Here is a 25,600-nt window from a genome sequence, read left to right on the forward strand (position 1 = left end):
GAGAAAGCAGGCAACCATTACGAATTCAATTCTGTTGGGTATATTCTTTTACAGACAGGCTGTAGTATAGTGTACATGTTTTATTAATTAAGAAAGAGGGTAGTAGATTAAATAAATGAAATGAAATCAACCTATTTGCAATGTGTCAGTATGTATATTTTGTATCATTTATTTCTTATCCCAAATAAATAACAGATGTGGGTTTATATTTCTTATGCCAGATCTCATACTATTACTTACTAGAAGTTCTACTGCTCGGTTCACATTTAGTAATTCTGTTATAGCTTGGCAACTTCGTTCGTAACACTCCCGATGGTTCGCGAGCGCCGGGGGGCATGTAGCGATGAATGAAAGACCCATGAGGCTTTCTTGTCATGTCTTTCCCCCCGTCGCCCGCATATCATGGGAGTTTCATCAACGAACTTGCCAGACTATAGCTTTAGCTTATTCTATGAATGAATTTACAATTATAGAAACACATTATAAAATATAAATAAAATCCGGAAAACGGAAAAATATAAATAAGTTAATTACATACTTAGGATCAAACATTTACCTGTGTCAGACTTTCCAATGATAAGTTTATATTATCAGCAGAAAATGTGGGAGTACTATTGAAACCATTATACATTAGTGGCATTTGTGGGGCCTTGGGTCGAATCCTTGAGTAACATGAGAAGTTCTGCGAGAGTTTTCTGTCATTGTTAAACCTTATTGGATTAATTACAGGAGAATTGGACATCTGAAACAGTGATATAAATACATGTAATGTAATAATTTGTTATCAGCTTTATTTGTAAAAGGTTTCAAAACTGTTATTGAGAATCAAGACATTGCCACGTGCTGAATTAATCATAATTAATTTAATTATTACATATTTTTATTCATTCAATTTTATAAAGTTTTACAATAATATTAAAACTACGTACCTAAAAATCTATAACTACATATCATAAAAATTAAAAAGAAAATATACTAAATTTAAATTATATCTAAAGGCTCAGGCGTCGTAGAATTCGTCCGAATCGACGATCATAGGTAAAGTGCCCAGAAGGCTGGCAGTATTGCCACGTTGTATGGCAATACTAATTCTTTGGCCTAAATATAGGCCAGCCTTCTGGTCACGGGAGGTGTCGATTAAAAGCTTTGCAATTTCTTTGTAAAGAAAGCGTGTACTCGGACCCCACGGTCCTAGTGTTTCGACCGCAAACGGCTCAAATATGTAATCTCCGACGAGATTGCTATTCATTATCAACCAGGCTCATTGCTGAGCTCGTACAAAACAATTTTCATCCACATTTCTAATTTGTACAGCAAAAAATTAGAATGCCCTTCCGGTGTTTTTGTGTCCTGATACTTATAATTTAAACACCTTCAAAGCAACAGTGAATAGGCATCTTCCGCAGACTAGACCGCATTAATGCTTACTATCAGGCTTAATTGTAGTCAAGCGCTAGCCTATATTGCATAAAAAAAGAGTCTCCTCTCAGAATGAGAAGGGTTAGGCCAGTAGTTAACCACACTGACAATCAAGAAAATTCTCAGGTATGCAGGTTTCCTTACGACGTTTTACCTTTACTGATTGAGACACGTGATATATAATTTCTTAAAATGCATACAACTGAAAACTTGGAGGTGTATGCCCTGGAATCTAAGGCAGAGCAGAGGTCATATCCATCGCGCAGCTCGGATCTGACGCTTTTGTCTTACCTACTCCTTACTCCAAGTACGAAATTAATATTATTTAACTATTCTAATTTATATATATTACTACTTTTTGTCCCGGAAAAGTTTATGGCGCCCGCTAGTCTTTCTATAACCTGCTCAACTAATACTGTAGCAAGTTTGATTTATGAATTGATATCCAAAGCTGCAAACCTGCTGTAGCATTCTACAAGATTTGGCTAGGACGACAACACAAGCAGAGAATGTTGACATGTAATTTTTTTTTTATTCTCTACAAGTTTGCCCTTGATTACAATCTCACCTGATGGTAAGTGATGATGCAATCTAAAATGGAAGCAGGCTAACTTGTTAGAAGTATAATGAAATCCACACTCCCTTCAGTTTCTACGCGATGTCGTACCAGAAAGCTAAATTGCTTAGCAGTATGTCTTTGAAGGTAGGGTGGTAATGCTAAGATTTTTGATTTGTGTCCACAAAAAACAGTTACATACATTATTATTTAAAAAAAGAAAATCACATTGCACTGTTTATAATTTAACTCACTCTGATTTTTTTCGGCAGTGAAGGCATATTTAGTTGATTATTCAGCATTTTATTAGGAATTGTTATTGGATTTTTTACAATTATTTTGTTTTTGGGACTTGCTGGTCGTTTTTGGGCTTTCTTGTCTGGCTTTATTTCCTCCATATTAATTGAAGCAAACTTTTTCACCTGAAAAACAATCATTGTCTCTTATAAAAAAGATCTTTTAATAAAAAGAAATAAGTTTTTTTACATTAATTTTAAATATTGAAGTTATTGAATAGTTGTTTTACATTGGTCACATTTAACTAATAGAATGGTGAAAAAAAAATATCTAGACTTTAATAGCATTTTTTTTTAATCTTTGGACATGATTTTTAAAGCTTTCTGTAAATAATAGCAGCCAATATAGTGTAGTCTCCTCTAAGAATGAGAGAGGTTAGGCCTTATTCTACCATGCTGGCCCAACATAGATTGGCAGACTTCACACACGCAGAGAATTAAGAAAATTCTCTGGTATGCAGGTTTCCTCACAATGTTTTCCTTCACCATTTGAGACATGTGATATTTAATTTCTTAAAATGCTCACAACTGAAAAGTTGGAGGTGCATGCCCCAGGCCAGATTCCACTCAACCCACATCCTCCGGTATTGGAGGCAAAGGTCATATCCAGTGGGCTATCACTGGATTCTATTATTATTTAGTTATTCTTAGAGGAGACTCGAACGCAGCATTGAGCCGAATAAGAGTTGATAATGAAGACAATTTAAAGTTACCTGTATTGTGGGTGGTAATTTACCAAGACTGGCAGCAACTTTCTTAGAAGTTTCAGCCTCTTTTTTCTTGTTCTCCTGTTTCTCCCTTCTTTTTGTTTTATTCTTACAACATTCTGAAAAATCTTGTGCACAGCTTATTTGACATGCTTCTTTTAACGCTGGATCTTCAATTGAGTATGTTATTCTATGAAACACACATTTAAAGTAAAAATAAATAAAAATATTTTAGGATATCATTGAAGAAATTAGCTATTTAATTATTTACCTATTTTAATAAAAAGACACACAATCATGTAAAAAATTCTACTAAAAACTGGCCAATTTTGCTTTGACAGTTTTAGAATTATTGGTAAAGAAAAGTCTACCTAAGGGTCCTTTAAATATAGTCTAATATTCAATAAAATCCCAAATTCAAAGCAAATTCAACCTTAAGGATTGAGTTTAAGGTTGAATTGCAAATGCAACTACTTGAATTGAGTGCCAAGAAGTTGTGTTTGGCACTCATTGAGTGGGGACATTTTTTTGGTCACTGATTGTGCATCCACTTTTTAATAGGAGATTGATGTATTTAACATAAATTAACATCATCTGCTTAGCTAAGCTAAGATCTTCATTCCCAACAATGTTAGCAAGTTGTTGTAGAGTGGATTTGGAAGAATTGTCTGTAAATTTAAACAAATATTCGTTTTATCCTTGAATTTTAATTTATGATCCCTGCCTCCTATTTGTGTCAACTGTACACCTTATAAAATGATGATACAAATAAATGATAAAAGGATGTATCTTTGCAATAAGAAAAATTTAATTTTTGCCTCTTGTAGATTGTATAAATAAATGAATTGACAAACTTTTGACAGACCAAAAGTTTTAGGATACCATATTTTTTTTTTTTATGTTCAACTTGGTGGGGGCACTGCTATGCTCCTAGATTTATATTTACACTAATTATTGTGAATTCCTTCTTCTAGTTGTTTGATGTCTTAAGTGATGGTGGAAACAATAAAGGTTAGCATGTTTGTATGCTATTATAAGCATTAACATTAATGTAATTTTTTCATTTATGAAATGTAGTGCACCCATGAAGTTACTAACTTCAGTCAACTTTCTGAACAGTGCGTCTAGTGGGAGTTTTCAATATTTTCATACTGTTACTATGGCGTTGACGTAAACACAAATTTAAATGGAATTGAAACAGTTGTGTAGTAGTGCCACTAGATGGCGCTGTTTCAATTCCTTAAAAATTCGCGTTTACGTTAACGCGATAGTAACAGTATCAAACTGCCATTAGGCCCTCAGTTGACTAAGATTGTGCTGTTTCAAGTGAAATCTTTATGAACTACTTATTATAATTATTATGCTTAAATATATAATTATTAATTATATAATATTATTATAAAGAGGAAAGATTTGATTGTTTATTTGCATTGAATAGGCTTTGAAACCAGTGGTGGATTTACCAGTAGGCTAAGTAGGCTGGAGCCAGATGGGGGATAGGGTGGCAGATTTTAGGGGGCCCAAAAAACATTTTCTTCTACAGAAATAAAGTAAATATAACGATAATTTTTATATTTTAGTCTTGTACGTCATGTACAGTCCTATACTAAAATATTAAAACTTGCTATTTTATTGACACAATTTAAGGCAATTGTATAGTTTGTGAACTAGGATACATATTGAATTTCAGAGCTCTGAGCAAAAATTCAATAGCCTACTGGCGGCAAATTTGCAAATCCACCACTTTGAAACTAAACCAATTTGAAAAATTTGTTCACTGTCAGAAGCTACACTATCCCCGAGTGCTATATGCTATATTTTATCCCCATATTCCTACATAAGCGGGAACCACGCAGGTGAAAACGCGAGGCGTCTGCTTGTGCTGAAATAAAATAATATAAGTTGCATTTCAAACTAACTTGTTTTTCAAGTCGCAGTATCGGATGACAGCCCAGCACAGCGCGCGCAAGTCCCACAAACATTTATTATTACATTTAAAACATTTCCAATCATCTAGCTGCTCTATTTCCTTAATTTTTGGAGTACCCAAATTCCTTTTTATACATTTCTAAAACAACAGTGAATATTAAACATGATATATATTAGAAAAATAGAATGAAAAAGATGGTGTTTAATAGAAAAATAGTTATAATAGTGTAATAGTTTTTGTGAAAACTAACATTCATTCAGCTATGCATTCATAAGTCACGTGATACATATCAATTTGTGAGCTGTGACATCACATATTAATAAACAAACAAAGTTAACAACAATGCTGTAACTCACTTGCATGCTATGTAACCTAAATGTAATTATAATGTCATAGCTGACACATGTCACATAAACAGCTTTTGTGAATAATAAAATATAGATATAATATTAATACCTATGTTTTATTATACATATATTATATATAGAGATAAAATGTGCCATGGCACAAATAATATCTCAAATATCTCAAATTTATTTTGCAAAAATTAAATATTTAGTATTGATTTAATGAAATAAATATTTTGTATTCTTATTTATTGTTAAGCCATCATAAGTAGCCAATTGTAAGATTCTTTTAGTCTTAAGTACATACACTTACCGCACAGAAAACATGAGGGCAATCTGCGCAACAGTAAACCTGGCCTCCTTGTCCACACCATCGGCAGTATAGTTCTGAGCCATCATCACCCTTCTCAAACTCTCCACTGTTATAGAATGTGTGACACGTTTGACAAACTAATGTCCTGAGCATTGGATGGGTACGCATGCGACTGTCGTTCCGTGCTGAGCAGCCCAGATGCCGATCACAAGCAGTACAATGTAATTTAGTACTTGTGATAGTGTTTAAATCTGAAAAATAATAATCAATAGTTAACTGAGAACTTTGCCACACTACACAATTTCAATATTTTTTTTTTACCTTTGTAAAGTGTTTTATAGTGGTTCCTCTCCTCCTCCGGGATATCTTCATCAAAGTCATCATCTTTTGGATCTAGTAAAACAATAATTGTCAAATTAAAACAGTGAAAGTAAAGTAATGTCATATGACATTCAATGCAGAATTCTTACTAGATGTCAAGAACTTTTGAGTGAAATTACCATCTCATAAAATGAACAAGTCAGTTTTATTTACGTAAACTCATGTTCATTAATTGTTCAACTACTGTACCAACTGTTTTTGTTAAATGAGATATTGCTAAGCATACCTGGGAAGGGCGGGAATTTTAGTTCCTCCTTTTCTGGAACCGGCTTCTCGGACACTTCATTCGTATCGCTTCTACCGACAGCAATGTCGCTCATTGTAGAAGGTATAAATCACTGATTACCAAGAGAATTTACAAGCAATTACAGAGAATATTACATGATAAGCGATTCTTTAAAATATGAGTTTACAAATGCTTCTTCAGTACAAATAGCAAATTGCACGTCTACAAAATTTTACAAAGCAAACTTTTGTTCAGCCATTTTGGCATCTTTATTTTTTTTTGGAATACAGATTACAGATAAACAAAGAATGTAGTACTCCCAGATAAATCTAGGAAGACCACAGATAAATTAAAATAGTAAAAACAACTTGGCCAACTTGGCAAGTTAACGGCGCTAGCGAGGCACAGGCTGCACAGACAGGTCCCTATAAAACTCGTCTGAGAATACTGTTGTTTAAAGGGATTATTACACTCTGTGTCTCTTCTCTTTGGTAGTGATATTTGCAGCTCAGACAAATTAAGCGCTATGTGCGGTACTGCATTGCAGAGACATGAAGACACCATCGTATCATCGCATAGTCTATGAGTTTACGGCTTACACAGGTGTACGACTACGAGTAATGTTTAGTTTTATTTTGATTTTGTTACGATAATGTTGACTGTTGAGTGTTGTTACATTTGAGATATTGTACGAGTGTATTGTGTATGCCAAAATCGAAGATAAAGTTATTTGAAAACGCATACGTTAATAATTATAAGGTTTCATACAAAAATTACATTGTGTTTGTGAGTACAAAAAGAGAAAATGAAAAATTGTGCATCAAATTAAAAACTGTCTTTAAGCAAATCTAAAACAATAAATGTTAGAGTGAAATAAATAGTAGTAATTAATCAATTCAATAAATTTAGTTTTATCAAAGTTTGAAAATTGTAAAGTTAATTACAACAATATACATAATTGTAATTAAAAACTTGACTGCCTGTGATATTTACAATTATAATTTTTACACATCGAAATGACTGTGACCTACACCGGTGAAGTAGCCACTTGTCGTGGCTTTGGAACATTTTTGAGAGTTTTATCCAAGTAAGTATGTTCACTTTCATTATGTCACTAGCTGACGCACCGCGGTTTCACCCGCGCAGTAAGTTCCTGTTCCCGTATACAGAGATTACCCACTACAACACCATAGCTCGGTTTAATATTAGTATGATCGATCAAGTAAGCTCACATGCCTGCAGCGCTAACGGCTTGACAGCCGACAAAACTGATCGTATGTTGGTCGCGATGTGCATGACAGTTTGCCGCACACGATCAGTTGTATTGGATGCTAAACCGTTAGCTCTGCAGGGCTTATAGGATGGTGAGTGACTAGCATTATTTAAGTAAGTCTTAGAATAATTTTATCTCATTTATTTAAACATACACCACCACCACAAATCCATTTTTATTTAGATTTTTACGTAAAAATTTAAAATATGTAAATAAAACATTTAAAAAATTTATTTAACCAATGGGCATTTAGGTACCTGAAATCTCGATGTTAAATTAAGAATTGAAAGTTGGATACTTTCAATTCTTAATTTTTCAAGTTACATTTGTAAAAATTAGCATGTACTGGTATGTTACTACCAGAAAAACACTAAAGCAAGAGATGTTAAAGTTTTTTTGAATTTATATCAACCATGTTATCGTGAGCGTCTGCTAGTTTTGAATAAAAAAGAGGACGCTCGCAAATTCTTTCGCTTAAAATTCAGTTCTTTAAAAAATCCTGTGGAAACCATGTTCCTTTTCGTGTTAAAAGTAGCCCATTTGTTACTCAATAGCGTACAATCAGTTCAGCCAATACATAGATTAATCCGAATAAACAGATAGACAATAAATATCTGTCAAATCACACCTGTCGATACCATTTATACAGCACTGTTTCGTCCCCCAGGCCGATCCGAGTGAGAGTACCTCCGAGCTCTATGCACTCCCCGCTTCTCTATTCACTCTCCACGAGTGACATACCCACCAACCATCCAAGCGTTCACGTCACGCAGTTCGCGGACGACACCGCACTGTTTGTGACACATCCTTACCGTCGATCCATAATAGCCCGCCTCCGGAAAGTAGTAGTAACCAACTTAGCAAAAGGGTTTCGCAAATGGAGGACAGAGGTAAACTCAGACATGAGTGCAGCAGTACTCTTCTCAAGGAAAATTGCGCAGCTTTAGTTGGATTTAAAAGAGGTCTCATTAAACGGAACACCCATCCACTGGCAGAGTACTGCCAAGTACCTAGGTGCGACCTTTGATATCCGCATCAGCTAACTCACATACATAAAGCCAAAAAAAGAGCTACTTATGTGATGGGTCGTCTCCACCCTATAATTTGCCGAAGTCCGAATCTCAGAGGAGACGCCCTTAGAGAGTCATTCCGCCCATCTCATCTGCTTCGCGCCCCTTCAGGCGATGCTTCTGCGCTCGCCCAAATCACTTTATACAAACATGCGAGAACCTTTAAACCTCTTTAGTCCGGCCCAGATGCAAAATCCCATATGAAACAAAAAAAACAAAAGAGAAGTAAATTAGTTCAATGGTTGCACCCCCTCTGTTTAGGTACCTCACCAATATCTGAGGGTTTCTCTCAATTCTCGCTGCAGTCCAGCATCATCTTTTTATGATCTTTCAACAGGGACGTAAAGAGATAGATGAAGTATAACCTCGGTACCCAGGTTCGCCCAGGGGTAAGCACTAGGCAGTACGGGACAAGATAATATTATGCTTACCTATTTATTCTTTGATGAGCAGTCAGTCTGTGAACACGCTTTATCGGAACCTCGTAATCTCAAAGCACTAACCGCTGGACCAACTAGGCAGTTTAATATAAGACCGATATTAAAGTCTTTAACAAATATTTTTTATAAGTACCCTAGAGAATTAATTTCAAATCGTACCGGCTATATTCAAACTTACGAATTAATACCACCTCTCTTCTTTGTAGTTCTGCTAAATTAGTCAGGTTTTATCATCAAGTATCTTTTTATATCTCAGACGTAACTAACACCTACCCAGGAAGGATAAGATCATTCGCATATATCCTTTTGCCTCCGCTGTGTGATCGCAGTTCGCACGCTTTACGGTATTCGCAAACTTCCGTATTTTCCTGGTGTAGCAAAATGTGTAACATGAATTTCTCAAATACAGAAGCAAACCCCTGTAGGTAGGTGCAGTTTGATTGATTTCATTTCAATTTAAGAAGTAAATGAGTAAAATAATAAGGGATATTATTGCTAGTTGGTCGCCGATCGTTGCCAGCCTTTAACGTGTCCATGAAGACAATGTTTTCCTTAGTGGTTGCCAGGCAAGGGGACATCATTTATTCAATGCACCTTCAGTCGTTCACCTACTTAGAGGAAAAAGCACTGCACAGTAGCTATTTTGGGTATCAGTATTCCGACATTGGTAGGTAGGTAATTATAAGTGGGTATAACCAATAAGTTTTCTATGGTATGACTAAATTATTATTGTAATTTTAATATTTTTATTATCTAAACTAATTTGATTAAATTAAGTATAAGGGAGAATCACATTCTAATCTCAAACCCAAAGGGCTAAAGCTACTCGTTCGGTACTCGGAAAAATGATTAATTGTCGGATTATTAAGAGTGTGCAATATCTAATTTGGTGGTTGGTTACAAATGGTTCTGGATCTCAGATTCTGGAAAAGTTAGGAGCCTGATATTTGGGTAAATGATATTTCATCGCGTCAATCGCTCCGTGCTTTTCACTCACGTGAAAGTCATAATTCGGCGTCTCGTTTGCGCTTCAAATTTTATCCATATCGTACCGATGCGCTGCGCGCTCTTAAAAATATATAATGTATCCAGTAACGCTCTTAAGAATATATATTGTTTTGACGGCCTCCGTGGCGCAGTGGTATGCGCGGTGGATTTACAAAACGGAGTTCGATCCCCGGCTGGGCAGATTGAGATTTTCTTAATTTGTCCAGGTCTGGCTGGTGGGAGGTTTCGGCCGTGGCTAGTTACCACCCTACCGGCAAAGACGTACCGCCAAGCGATTTAGCGTTCCGGTACGATGCCGTGTAGAAACCGAAAGGGGTGTGGATTTTCATCCTCCTCCTAATAAGTTAGCCCACTTCCATCTTAGACTGCATCATCACTTACCATCAGGTGAGATTGTAGTCAAGGGCTAACTTGTATAGAAAAAAAACCGTGTGAATAAAATAAATGTATTCGTATGGTTTCTGTTTGAATAGTCACTTCGACCCCATAGACACATTAAGTAGTAACTTTTATGTTTTGGCTTATTTCCAAATTACAACCAGAGATGAGGCAAGAGGCCACTGTTATAATCGTAAATTTAATCTAATTCATTTAGATATAAACAAATAAAGGTAAATGGAACATTTTACTTGGTAATAAAATAAACCACGTAATATTGATTATAAATCGTTTGCCTTGAATTTATTTGTGAAATATAAGGATTGTTGTACCTACTAGCTGGCCTATTCACTGATTCGGTCTTAATTAACAACCTATTAAAATAAACATCAAATCAAATAACTATTTACTGTATTCCTTAATGCCCATTGTTAAAATAACCCTTCTTGCAGTCGGGAAAAAATCACAGTGTCAACTGGGAAATGTCATCTACCTAGGTACTCAATAATATCCACGGCACCGGATGACATTTTTTACCTGTAGTCTCAATTTTGATCAGTTAGCATTAAAAAAATAGTGAATACGAAATCACGTGAAATAAGAATTAAGTACTAAGTTCTCATTCGCACGAGAGTTATAAAAGCGATGCGTTAAAACCCAAGCGTTGGCGGGCGTAGCGTATTATATTCCAACGCCCAAAATTGAAAACGCAACACTGCCTACTGGTTACCAGGCCATACTTCCACACATACTAATATAATATGCAAAAGAAATTCTGTCTGTTTTACATGGCTAAACCGCTAAACCGATTTTGACGAATTTTGGTGTAGAGATAAAGGTTGGAGCAGCGTAACATATTTTTTTATCTTGGAAAAGTGGATGGTTCGAGGTTACTGGAAAACAGAATTAACACGTCGTTTTGAAGATTTGCATGGACACAAACACACCGCGATAAAAAGTATCCCGCAGAAAATGTATATATATGTATATCTTTTGTTTTTTCTATACTAATATTATAAAGAGGTAAAGTTTGTATTGTAGGGGGTAGGGTATTTTATCCCCGTATTTTCACGGACGCGGGAACTAAGTAGATGAAACCGCGGGGCGTCCGTCGGCTAGTCAAGAATAAATCAATCCGTGTTATAATATGAGCCGGATATAGTATAATTCTCACATTGTTTTCTTTTACGTTTATTATGTAGATATGAAAATTGAAATTACAATTGAAATGATTTTTTTTAATTTGCCACCTTTTTATTAGCATTGGTTATAGTCTTGAATAACGGCAATTGATTATTACAAAGAAATTGATTAATAATAGAGATAAGACTAGTTCATTTCTCTTATCTGTACATATTAATTTTGTAATGAAATAATGTACAGTGCTCTACATATTTTGTTTTCTGTAGCGCTGTAATGACGTTTTTAAAACTTGATACTATGCATTATGGATTCGTCTCTGTCTTTCTCTATCGATAGTATTGTGTTAGTAAGAGAAAATAGAAATAAATTCGAAGCTCAAACCTTCAATTATGATAACATCGTTACAGAATAGCGCTTCTGCTACATCATTATGACGGCAGCATGGCTCAGTGGGTAGTGCTGCCCTACCCTGCTTTCTGCATGGCCGTGGGTTCGATTCTCACAACTGGAAAATATTTGGGTGATGAGAATGGGTGTTTTCCAGTGTCTCAGTGTCTGGACGATTCTCTGTATGCTTGTAATCGCTGTCCTAACGGATTTTTTTAAAAAATAATTAAATTATTAAAAAAAAAAAAAAATTAAATACCTTATACACGCCACTGAATATTAAGTAGGTGACTCCTAGTTTAAATTTCCGTATTTTTTACAAAAAATAAATATGCTAATGAAATTAATTGTTGCGCTTTACCTAGTACTTGTACCTACTCATTATAATTCATGGGTAGCGAGTTAATTCTAACCATAAATCAAATGAATTCAAGGGTACAGCTGTGTTTATTATAGTACTCGTTGCGATGATACAATAGAAACAGTTGACATAATACATAATATATGTATATCGAAGGATATGCAGGGTTTGTTGTAAAAGGAAATGCATTTTCTATACAAATTAGTTGTGTTAATTATTCAGAAACAAAATTGCATTAATTTAGTATTTCGTGTCGTGTCAGTAATAGTCAAACCTCGAACGAATAGCGTGCTAATAACGACTTGCTGTGGGGAACCCCAAGTTATTTTTGAACTTGGAACAAAAATGGCTGAGCGTGACTGAGTTTTTCAATTATATTATTTCTTTTTAACTGACTTCAAAAAAGGAGGAGATTGAAATACTTAATTTTAATATTTATTATTTTTTTCTCTGTGATGAACTATCTATCTAAAGTTATAATAAAACTGTAACAAGTCAAATTACGAGCAAAATTTAGTTTTTTTTTTTATATTTGAGGACCCTGTATAAACGATAGCCACAAATGTATTTTATTGTCTGTCGTGGATCGTGTTTTGAATCGTACACACACAACGAACACTACCTTGCAGATATAAGCTAACTAAACCCGTACTTGATTGCAAAATTTTGCGTTAAATTTGCGTAAAATTTTGGCAATCTGAAAAGGCCGCTTATTCAAATTACGCAGCCGCGTTACTGTCTTTTTTGTAATCTTGAATCTAGATTACTACGCACTCATTTTTGTCATGATAATATATGCCCTGTTGTACTTTTAGATTTGAACTAACAACAGACTTATCTGCTCACAACATTTGACACTACCATGAAGCTTCACAAACAATAACGGATGAGATTTTCGGGCGTTATCATTATATTATGTTCTTATTAATAACCTAATTACTTACATAAAGATAAAGCCAAAAATGTTTCATGAAACTACTACTTTTTTGCTCATGTAAATCTGCATGAACAAATCTTTATCTTTACAGGTATTTGTTAGTTTCCTAATGGCATGTTTGGTGGTAATAAGTCTGTATACTATACAGTAGGCGTATGATTCTACCGTCGATGCAATGTTGATAATTGATATCGCTGGACAAATCCAAAAATGCGAATGTAGATTGTTGCTGTAAATCCATGACAATAGTAAAATAGCCGGATGCCGGCAGATGATATAATTTATTACAGACCACGCGATATGAGTCATGAGTGTGTTCTGTTTTATGTGTACTCATTTATGTTGTTTTAAAGAATCCAGCAAATTTTTCTGTGTATTTACATTCCGTTCTAAGAAAACATTTACTAAAAAAAGTCACTAACTACATATTATTAAGTATTTATTACTGGAACTGTTAAAAAGTACAAGTGCCTACAAGACAATCTATCTATCATTTAATTAATTTGAAAACTAAATAATGTTTATTAGTATTAACTGACTAACTGGTTCGCTTTATTAAACCATCCAGTTGGCGGTACGTCAATGCCGTAGTTATCTGGTCCATGGTGGTATCAGGCCAGACTGGAGGTAATTTATAAGTCACAAGTTCCTAAATTGGTTCAAGCTGGAAATCGAACCCAAGAGTCAAGACCTCGGTGTATAGCAATATTAGATAAGTTCAAATGTTTACTTCACCGCTTTGGTGGGTACTTAGGCACTTTTTGAGCAAGAAGAGTGATAAAAAAATGGTTGTTCTTCAAGAAACATACTTTTACTAAGCCAATTATTTAACCAGATCCTTATTTATTCATACACATCATATTATCGTCTTCATATATTTTTAGTAGGGGGTTATACCTGGATTCCCAGGGCCGACGTTGTATTGGCCGGTGGGTCATTCGTTTTATTTATTTTTTCAATCTCTGCAGTATTAACTGATCTAGCATCCACATTGTCTAGACATCCACTAAATCGAATAAATTTTATTTATATTTTCAATCTGCAGTATTAACTGATCTAGCCTCCACATTGTCTAGACATCTACTAAATCGAATAAAGGAAGAAGAACTATTTCATCGTATACGAGCAAATCCGAAGTTCGTGACTCTTTCATGTATGCAGGACTCTGCTGCTCTCCCTCTAACAAATATAATTTCACAAGTCGCAAGCAACTTGGCGCCACTAAGGAACAGTTACAATCTTGCCGGATCAATAAAATAAATGTAGGTTAGGTTTATTGTTGATATAAACTCTTGTAAAATGCAAACATTGTAAATACCTGGTGTGGAGGTGAAATAATTAATAGTTATCAACTTTGTACGTTATTGATTGTAGCAGATACTACGGCATTCAACCCTCATTCTCTCGAGAGCTTTTTTAACGGACGTTAAAAAAGCGTTTAAATACAACAAATGCATTCCCAAGTAGGTATATGTTCACACGCGTTTTTAATAAACGACGCTTTTTTTCCAGCAGTGTTGCATTTTGCAATTTTGGGCATTGGAAATAGACCTTTATTTAAGTTCATACTAAATTTGAACGCTTTTTTAACGTCCGTTATAAAAACTCTCGTGCGAATGAGGGCTTAGAATTGCAAACATTAATTTCTATTTGTGAATTATATTATGTCGGTATCTATTCAAATAGGTATAGATAATTCGACAATCTTTTATAAGTACTTCAGTTATTAATAATTATTATGTTACTAGCAGACTCCTGCGACTTCGTCCACGAGAAAATCTGTGCAAATTTCCATTGTACATAGGATGGCCATTTTTTTTCCAAGATAGAAAGGGTATGACAACTAATAAGCTATCTTTTAAGATGGATAATAATTTACGAGTAGGCTTTTTTGTACATCTATAAAATAGGAATATCCCATAATGATTTGGTTTGTTATACCTACTACATATATCTTGAAGGAATAAATCTGCGTTTTAAATAAAAGCTACTATGAGGCTTTACTTTTTTCGACACTTCCAACAATTAAGTATCTTCCTATTGGCATACCGAATTATATATAAAACTTTGAGAAATTAAATGTTCAATCACGAGATTACCGCCATGTGGTATGATGAGTTGAGTCGACATTGTTTCGACTTCCGATAGTCGTTTAAGTATTATAGCGAAAAGCTTCGACCAATCTTATGAAGCTTGACTATTCGGTAATATAATTGTGAGGAGGTTCCTCATTTTTAGACCTTGACCACTTTAACGATTGCTAGTTAATATCATATGAGAGTATACTTACTTTATGTATAATCCACACGTCAGTGTCAGATTTGTATAGCAGCATGACGTCAGATTCGAATCGTCATTCCTTTATTAACACTGTAGGCATTGTCCCTCATGACAATATCTATTTATCATTATTACTTAGCTTATACCCGCGGCTTTGTATAAATGCAAATTTAGTTAATCAGTTTATGATAATAGGCCGAATTGTTCCGGTTAAATGTTACTACTTAATTTCTTTTATTCTTCTGCAGTCTTATTCACTATCTTTGACGTATGCTAGTTGACATATACAAAATTGAGATTAAGTATATGTAGAATGTCATCCGGTGCTTACTGGTGGTATCACACAGTAGGTAAATGACATTTTGTCAATTGATTTGCTGTTTATTTTAATAGCTTAATAATAAAGACCAAAAAAAATACTGAATAGGCCAGCTAGAAAAATATATTTATAGAAGTAGGTTAGGTTTCCCTATAAACCGCGAACTCCATGTCATTGTTTGTGCCTGTGCCTGTGCCTGTGATGTAGGTACCTACGTATGCAAAATTTCACGTTGAGTATTTAATTAAGTCTTACAACCAAAATTAAATTCGCAATACATAGTTAGGTAGATACCTCGTATAATCGTATAACCCTGTTCATCTGTATAGCAGGTAAAACTTACTTACCTTTTTTTTGTACATATCGTCTCGTAGGTCAACTCTATTTTTGCAAACTTATCCAACAAATCATCGTTTTCTATTCTCATACTGTCTCTATCAATACTTACGAATGTTATAGTAGAGATAGATAATGTATAGGTAATATTTTATTGTGTATGTCTTCCTATGATATTCTGTAACAGGAAACCTATATTTTTATAGGGAATAAAGTGTGTCAATGTCACAGTCTGACTCCCTCTAAACTATACTCATCGACTACGTTGAGTGGAAATATATTAAAATCCGACCCCGGATCAAATTTAAAGTTTTCTGACATACCGTTTTTACATAAAACGAAATTTATTCAAACCACTTACCCCTTATTCACACGAAAGCTTTTTTAATGGACGTTAAGAAAGCGTTCAAATACAATAAATGCATTCTCAAGTATATGTTCACACGACGCGTTTTTTTTGAGTAGTGTTGCATTTTCAATTTTGGGCGTTGGAAATAGACCTCCATTTTCTTCATACTATGTTTGAACGCTTTTTTAACGTCCGTTAAAAAAACTCGTGTGCGAATAAGGACTTACTGCTTTTACTTTTATCATCATTCAAAATAGATGCATAAAATGGATCATCGATATTTATTTCCTCATTAACTTCAAGCTCTTTTTTTATTAGCACTCACAGAATGGTTAACTAACAAAAACTCATTTCAATATAAACTGTTCTAAGAAACTTTTCTACTGGTGACAGAAGGGCTGGCTCATTTTTTGCGCAAAGGATCAGCCTGGCTGTCCAGCGCGGAAATGCAGCCAGTATTCTTGCCACCATTCCACGCAGGTTTCTTATTTTATTCTTTTCTAATTATATTATATATATTATATATTAATCTATATTTTTACGCACATAAAATGTCATACTATAGTTACTGTAGATATTTATTTCATTATAATACATATAATTGCTTTGGCGAGGTTCGCTAGTTCCTAGAATATGGACTGACAGCATCGCGTGCTCTATTCGTTTGTTGCGAGCTCACAATATGTTATTATGAGAAGGTATACATACTATTCTGATTATTATTTATGTTTAACAGCCATTTAAAATGAGTGATCACGTAAACATAGAAACAAACACAAATAATAATTGAAACTAGGGAATTAATTAAATTAAATCAAGTTTTGTTTATTTTACTGAAAACATACATTCTTCAATTGAGCAGACCAGCTAGCCTATTTACTATTTTTAACCGACTTCCAAAAAGGAGGAAGTTCTACGTTCGGCTGTATGTATATTTTTTTGTTATGTATGTGCAGCGATATTTCCGTAATTTGTAGACCGATTTTGAAAAGACTGTTAACGGAGCTCCTCATTGGTTATGATTCATTTCACTTTATTTCTGCTTATTCATATTGGGATGAGATATTTGGAAAAAGGGGGAGTGAAAGTTTGTATGTGGGTTAAGATAGTACCTATTTTTAAATTTGGAAATGTAGGACCTAGTAGGTAGGTACTAATCTTAAGAATCAATCATTGTGCTAACACTGAAATTGGAACAATATAACTTTTAATAAAAAAAAAACAACCGACTTTTAACACAAAAATTAACCTACCCACTAAACTGAAAAGCGAAAAATAACATCGTATCGTGCTTGCTTCTAATCAGTTTGAAGGCGGTGTCAATACAGTGAGCCTTTTCTGACAGAACTACGGCAAGTTTTTAGTCTCCAGTACAATACCATTTCACTAAACATCATATCTGCAATACAGGTCCGTAATAAGTCCACAATATAGGTAGCTTTGGTAGGTAGCTTTTGACGGCCTCCGTGGCGCAATGGAATGTTCTGTGGATTTACAAGACGGAGATCCTGGGTTAGTTTGGTGGGAGGCTTCGGCCGTAGCTAGTTACCACCCTACCGCCAATAGCGTACCGCCAAACGATTTAGCGTTCCATTACCATGTCGTGTAGAAACCGGAAGGGTTGTGGAATTTCATCCTATTATAGGACTCAAAAGTGATTACAAATACAAGAAAACTATTGTCGAACAAAGGATTCACAACACTTGTCAGGACAACTTAATTAACAAATCAAACTGTAACCAAAATAAGACCCTAGAATGGCAGAGAATGACCTTGAGTGGAGTCACGTACTTGTGAACGATGTGAGTAGGGTTAAAGGATCCTTTGACTGTATACAAACACTCCCCTTTTCCACTCAAGTCACTCTCCCCGCCTATCCCAAGTAACCCATAAAGAATTACACAACAAGAGATGTGGACGGCTCGAACGCCACGAGCACACTGAAGCCAACACGAGATCGACCGACGTCATATCCGTCACAGACTACTATTTCCAACACTAAACGGCGATAACAATCCTCCACCTAACAAGTTTGCCTGCTTCTATCTTAGATTGTATCATTCACATCAGGTGATGGTAAGTAATGATGGTTCTAGTCAAAAAATGCTTTATTAAAACTACAGTCGAAACCGATTAATCTCAGTCAATAGTGGGCCTGCTTGTTGACGTCACCGGCAGATTCTTAGGAATACGATCTTAGTATACAACAACAAGTTTCAATGCATTTGTTTAATGAGATGACTGATGAGGAAATGTTATCATACATGTGACGATGAGTGTACAACCATCTCGTTCATCAAGAGTAGTTAGCAACTATCAACAAACTGTAGAAATATTTATATCGTTATCTAAAACTGTGTCATATTCGTAAAACATATGAGTATATGTTATACATACCAAAGTTTGAAACATTTTTTTTATCTATGATTACAATATAGGAAGTGTTATATACTTAATATACTTCCTATAATAAATCATTATTTGAAATAGTAACAAAGTCGGTAATCTAGTATCTATTTGTAAACGAAACTATGATTTTTGTTTGTTACGACTTAATTTCAAATTTAAAAATTCTGTCACCATTCGAATAATATAGATAGCTACCTCTTACTCTATCTTCACTCCAGTAACATAAAATTTTTTTTTTTCTTGATATTTCTACGGGAACGGAATCTATGTAGGTGAAACCGCGGGCACCTAATAATATAATATACTGAATATACTGAAACCTAATAAAATAACATAATATAATAGCTACGTTAGTAATATCGATAGCCTAGTGGATATGACCTCTGCCTCCGATTCTGGAGGGTGTGGGTTCGAATCCTGTCCGGGGCATGCACCTCCAACTTTTCAGTTGTGTGCATTTTTAAAAAATAATTATCACGTGTCTCAAACGGTGAAGGAAAACATCGTGAGGAAACCTGCATACCAGAGAATTTTCTTAATTCTCTGCGTGTGTGAAGTCTGCCAATCCGCATTGGGCCAGCGTGGTGGACTATTGGCCTAACCCTTCTCATTCTGAGAGGAGACTCGAGCTCAGCAGTGAGCCGAAATGGGTTGATAACGTTAGTAATATAATACAAGGCTATTTATGTCTAACGAAATTATTTTCTTTTCAGATGGCGCGGGAGCATTTACAAATTAGTATGGCTAGATCTAATAGTATTCTTATTAATTTATTATGTTTTAAATTTAGTATACAGACTGCTTTTAGATCCAGAATCAAAAAGGTAAATTTTACTTCATTTAATATTATTTTCTCTGGCACCATATTACATTAGCGCTGCTAAATACGTTTAGTGAAGTCAAGTGTCAATGGCAATGGCGACTGTTATCAGACCCACAACTTTGGTAAATCACAGCCCTCATTCGCACGAGAGTTTTTTTAACAGACGTTAAAAAAGCGTTCAAATATAGTGTGTGATATACGTAATATACATAATCGAAAAAAATGTTTTAAAAACGCTGTCGTGTGAACATAGGAGTATATTTCGGAATGCATTTGTTATATTTGAACGCTTTTTTAACGTCTGTTGAAAAAAAATCTCGTGCGAATGAGGGCTTAATTAAATGAATTTAATAAAATATATTTAAACTGAATTTCGTGCAAGTATTTTTTTTTATTGATAAGGAACTTAAGCCAACTTATCCTAATAATTATACAAGATGTCCTAAATAATGTGTCATTACTATATGATGGTGCAAGAGATTGCTGAAGTTTGTATAAGTTGTAAATTAAAATCTAATTAAAGAGCGTGGTGCAGCATGCGGTCCATATTTTTAAACCTACTCGTACCAAACGTATTAAAAGTAAATATTCCCTTAAGTAATAAAAATGGTGTTTTTCAAGGGAAAAATTGTTGTGCCTATGTCTAAAAAAATTTTCTTTATTATGTTAGTACATGCAGATAATCTTATATTCTGTAGATTATTAGTATTTCAGTAAAAAAAAAAAACAAAATTTCAAGTTGGGCTCTGTTATATGTATATTGTATAATACCTATACACACAGTTGAGCATGAAAAATATCGATCTTACCTTCGAGAAGATCTAAAAAGCTAAATTATTATAAATAGTTCAGATACTATACGATGTTTTAAATATATATTTATTTTGCAGGGCGTTTGAAGGCGTGGTAAATTACTGCAGTTTTCATGGGAACGTAATTCCATTGTCTTTTGTACTTGGTTTCTATGTAACTGTTGTGATGAATCGATGGTGGAGTCAGTACACAACCATTCCTTGGCCGGACTCTATAGCTGTGTTCGTGTCCGCGTCTATTCACGGACAGGTAAGATATTTACATAAATGCAAAACACCTTGCTCACATGAATACTTAGCAACTGATTTTTATTGAGATTATTACATTTACCGCATTTACAATGGGAAAAATTAGCAAATTATTTAAATTTTGTCAAGCCACTTAACCTCCGTTACACATGTCAAAAAAGTATTCCGATCTCCCCTGTCCAATGAACAACATGACAAGTTTAAATATAAAAATAATATGTGTGTCGGATTGGTCGGATTAGTTCGACCATTTCTAATTCTAAAATTGGGCAGACAGAGCACGGGGCGCGACGGCGACGCGACGCGATTGAGTTGAGACTTGAGCGCAAGTGTGACGTGTTCTATGAACAACTAGGGGCGGTTTCAGACTAGCGCTTATTTACGCACGTATACGGTATATACCTCAGTGCCGTCACCGCGTGTTTTGAGAGATAGAAGAGATGGGCGGAACGACTCTTAACGGTGTCTTTTCTGAGACTTGGACCTCGGCTAAGAGTGCCGTGTGAGCTGAATGATCAGTCCTGATCCCGTGTGAAATTTAGAGCACTGCATCCGAATGACGTAAGAAATCTGGGATCTGGTCTTTGCCGGCGAAGACGCTGATGCTCGTTATAATTATGTTCGTCTATTCTCGTACGAGTTCAACGTTTGGCAAAAATCACCTATATGCACAAAAACGCTTACAAAAGCAAGCTTATACGCGCGTATTAAACGTTATTCTTCACCTGCTGACGTCTTCACGTGATGCCAAGTGTTGCTGTCCCGTCCGCTGTCTGCTCAAACCAAAACGGCTCGAACGGATATGTATGAAAATTGGTACATGCTACTTTGTATTCTGATATAGTTATTTCCTCTGAACGGGCTCCACGACCACAACTTATACATATACTGACGTAAATGTAGTTACATTACATACATACGAGTATAATACTTGAACTTAGGGCCGGTTTCACCACCTTCAGATTAGTGTCTGATAGCTAATTCACAAATTTTGTCCCTATGATTTGACATGAAGTAAGAAAGTGACAAAACTTGCGGTTTGGACTAACCGATATACTCATGAAAAGATCGTGAAACCGATAGTATGAAACACTTTTATATGATGTCATGTATTTATAAAGATATGCGCTAGGACAGTTTTATTTATTTTATTTCACGGACACTATTGATAAGATATTAAATATGCCAATCCGATGCTATCTAGAAATGTAGATTTTATATTATTAAAATTAAAAATATTTTATCGCATACTGGTCTGGCGCTGATAAAAATTATGTTAGTAGGTACCTACAACAGTTTGTTAAATAATTCAAGTCACATTCAATCATTTACAACAAATGCCGTTAGAACAAGGTTTTAAATTGATATGGAATGGCGGTACACATTTTAGGCTAAACCCGTAGCTATTCGTACAGTTTATATCGTTCTACACATAACTCTAGAAACTTTTTATTTGCTAATAAACCCTCAAGGTTGCACTAGTTAGCTATATAAGGATACACCGTTGTTGACTAATCTTCACACCTTAAATGACGAAATAACCTGTGAGGCATAGTGACGTAAAGTGGCCGTTTTCAGTAACCTATTTAAGTATGACGATTGACGGTGAGTAATGACAGGCGTCCACAGATCGCATCCTACGTATCGAACGCATCGCATTAACTGATTTTTACCGTTACCGTACGATACTACCACCATACGATTCCGATCAGTGGACGCACTTGTATGACTTTCTATACAAAGAATACTAACATCCGTTTGGTGCGATGCTTCCGATACGTACGGTGCGGATTAGTGGACGTATGCCATAACAACATGGTTATTTTAAATTTTTGTCATGGTTGTTTTATACAGGTTTTGTTGACACGTTGCTTAGCGACTTATCCTTACTTAGATAAAAATTTAAATTGTTATAAAACTTCCTAAATTGTTTATGCATTTTATACAATTTCCTAATCATTACCTAATACAGCATTATTATTATACACGGAATTAAATTCCACGATATTCTGGATTTTTATTTACCACTGTTGATTATCAATTTCAAATTTCCATTTTCAACTTAGCAAACAGATAGCAATCAATCTAGTACGCTAGTACCACGGTACGTACAACATTTCTACATAATCTCGATTGAAACTCGGAGATAGAATTTACCATCATAGTCAGCGGCGTTGGTTACATAATAGTTGGTTGGTGAATTTGGGAGACAAAGATGTTATCCTTCAAAACGAACAAATAGCATAAATAGCGGGTGCCCTGCGCTTTCATCCGTAGATCCCGTTTCCATGGGAATATAGTGATATAATTAGTACTATGTTATTCGCTGATATTGCAGCTTTCTATTGGAGAAAGAATTAAAAAATCGTTTTATTGGTTTATCAGTAAAAGCGTTACAATCACATTTTCGCATTTTTTTTTATTTATTATTCTACAAAATACATAATGAAATTATGCCTAACCATAGTGAAACATAAAGTATAGTTAGTTTTACACTGGTTATAAGTATGGATAATTATCTTTTTTTTTAAAGATAGCATTGGATAATGTGAGCAAAAAAGATGAATCATATTTGTGCACAGTATGCCAAAAATCACAAAAAAAGTAAAGCAAAAAAAATACTATACATAAAACAATGATGTGAATCATGTACTCGTATGTTTAAATATTATTTTTATTCAATAATTCCTTTGTCAACGAATTATTCTTGCTTATCAATGACAATCAGCAACAGATAAGTGCTTACTTAAATTAATTGGATGAGCTGTCGCTTAATTAAATGCACCAAACATTTGACATTATAAGTTTTTTTGTACGCGACTTTATCAAATAATATAATGCCAATATATAATAGCAAATGATATCAGGACTAAAGAATATTTAGTATATACTTTAAAACTGTGGTCGATAGACTGGGGGTTATTAGATCAAAAAAAAAATTAAAAGTCTGCGTTCTATTAATACGGTAGTAATGCCTACTGAAAGATAACTGCGTACGAGTAACTGCAATCTTTACACGTCTGTCTCAGATATACAATGCAATCGATCTTCTTTGATCACAATGGTATATGTCTGATATAATGACCGATTGTTATTTTTATATGCTGATATGCCGGTTGACACTGGCAGTATACTTCCTCACATCAAATGAAGATAACGAGCGTGAAGGTCGCACATAAATTATATAACCTACGGATTTTCTTATAATATCTATCCAAGCCTATTATTTATTCATTAGAGAACATAATAATGACGCAATACGCTTCTTTATATAACTTTTTTATTTACTAAATTATACACTTTTATATTTATAGGTATATTCGACTCGTATATCATTTTTAAAAGGTATAGAAAAAATACCGCATTTTTCTTTAATCTTAATATACGTTAGACGCAGTGGCGGATTTGTAGCCTTGGCCGCACTAGGCCCCAAAGTAAAAGCCGCTCCTGTCTCAGCAGTTATTATAATGCAAGTGCATTCATATAATGCAATTGCATTGCATTTGGATTAAATGCAATGTCTATTTAATGAAAATATTTTATTGCCTTTGATGTAAATCAATAGATTTAATAAAATTTTCTGAGGTTTTAGAGGATTATTGATGTGCAATTGCACATCAAGAATAATAAATAAAGCATTGAAGTCGGTTTTAAGTTTGAAGAAAAAGAAAGTGATTAAATTAAAAATTGTTGTGATTATTGAAATTTAGCTATTTTTCATTGCTTATTCCTATATTTTTTGACAGGAATGCCCCCCCTAAGATCTGGCCGCTCTCGGCCCGGGCCTACTGGGCCTTCGGATAAATCCGCCACTGGTTAGGCGTACGTATGTACAAACATATTATGTATTATCTTATCACACTTGTGATATGTCAAAGAAAACAGGAAAGAAAACAGAATAGGTACACAGATTAGTGATATAGTGTCTAACTTCACTACACACGATAACAAAACCATAGCCGTAACGTATATTTTTGACTGCTCACATACCTAAGCGTCCTATACACTAACATTAGTCGGTTAGACTTGATCGTGTGTAGCCGGCGTAATGGAGTACGTACTGTCCTTCTCTTTTTTTGTACATAGTATTTTAATGTCTTACAAGTACCCACTTTAAAAACTAGACTAGGTATATCTTGCGAACTATTTTGGATGTGAGCAAAAAAATTGCCGTTTCTGTAGGCGGGTTATACAAACCAGGTAAACAAAATTGCTAACACATTGATTTTGTTTAAGTAGATGACGCACGTCTACTGAAACCAAGCGAAGACTTCAGGTCAGTCAGACTTTCAGATTATACTCGTAACTCGATCCAATTTCACGTCATTTGTAATTCGGCTAATAATTCTATAAGCTACGTTGTAACTCACCATAACCAATACCGCTATGTTGTTCCCCATGAAAGGCAGCATGATTCTAAAGTATGAGCCAAGTCTTGGCATGATATTCCTAATTTTATGAAAGCTGGTGTTGCCAGCCTATGCTCATTATCATAGGTAAATCATAGGTAAATAGGGATAATGACATTTATTTAAGTTATATATAAATTAAGAGTATGCAAATAGTAAAGAACTTTTGTAAAAATAACAGGATATCTGCGATCATTACGTTCGGGGCTAGAATAATTTAATGGGTCATATTTGCGGCACTGTCTGAAAAAACGCACCATGGCACGAATTAATGACGTCATAGATTAATGATCGTTAGATTTGTATGGGCGTTCAAACAAAATTACAAATATCTTTGTTATTTGTGTGTTTATAGTTCAGTTAATAGAAATACGTTTAATGTCGGTACATTAAAAGTTAAACTATGAATTTTCATCTAATTATGATGAAAGGATCCATCCAG

At 34.6% G+C, this 25,600-nt stretch overlaps 2 protein-coding genes across 3 annotated transcripts in view; one reads left to right on the forward strand and one right to left on the reverse strand.

The window, feature by feature from the left end:
- Positions 1 to 6,462, reverse strand: part of LOC112052208 (uncharacterized) — a 10,770-nt gene extending 4,308 nt beyond the window's left edge. The window contains exons 1-7 of the mRNA XM_024091204.2: positions 6,176 to 6,462; positions 5,890 to 5,961; positions 5,569 to 5,819; positions 4,898 to 5,046; positions 2,985 to 3,168; positions 2,230 to 2,397; positions 557 to 742 (exon numbers count right to left, since the gene is read on the reverse strand). Of these exons, the coding sequence (XP_023946972.1) occupies positions 557 to 742; positions 2,230 to 2,397; positions 2,985 to 3,168; positions 4,898 to 5,046; positions 5,569 to 5,819; positions 5,890 to 5,961; positions 6,176 to 6,269 (1,104 nt within the window). The 5' untranslated portion in view covers positions 6,270 to 6,462. The remainder of the gene's footprint in view (positions 1 to 556; positions 743 to 2,229; positions 2,398 to 2,984; positions 3,169 to 4,897; positions 5,047 to 5,568; positions 5,820 to 5,889; positions 5,962 to 6,175) is intronic.
- Positions 6,463 to 6,735: 273 nt separating this feature from the next.
- LOC112052209 (bestrophin-4) overlaps positions 6,736 to 25,600 on the forward strand; it is a 37,359-nt gene continuing 18,494 nt past the window's right edge. Inside the window, exons 1-3 of one of the 2 annotated variants that reach the window (XM_052882320.1) lie at positions 6,736 to 7,262; positions 19,579 to 19,689; positions 20,579 to 20,750. In XM_052882320.1, the coding sequence (XP_052738280.1) occupies positions 7,192 to 7,262; positions 19,579 to 19,689; positions 20,579 to 20,750 (354 nt within the window). In that variant the 5' untranslated portion in view covers positions 6,736 to 7,191. The remainder of the gene's footprint in view (positions 7,263 to 19,578; positions 19,690 to 20,578; positions 20,751 to 25,600) is intronic. The other variant, XM_052882319.1, reaches the window with a different exon arrangement.

This window comes from Bicyclus anynana, chromosome 6, assembly GCF_947172395.1.
Source record: "Bicyclus anynana chromosome 6, ilBicAnyn1.1, whole genome shotgun sequence".
In the NCBI taxonomy this organism is placed as follows: domain Eukaryota; kingdom Metazoa; phylum Arthropoda; class Insecta; order Lepidoptera; family Nymphalidae; genus Bicyclus; species Bicyclus anynana.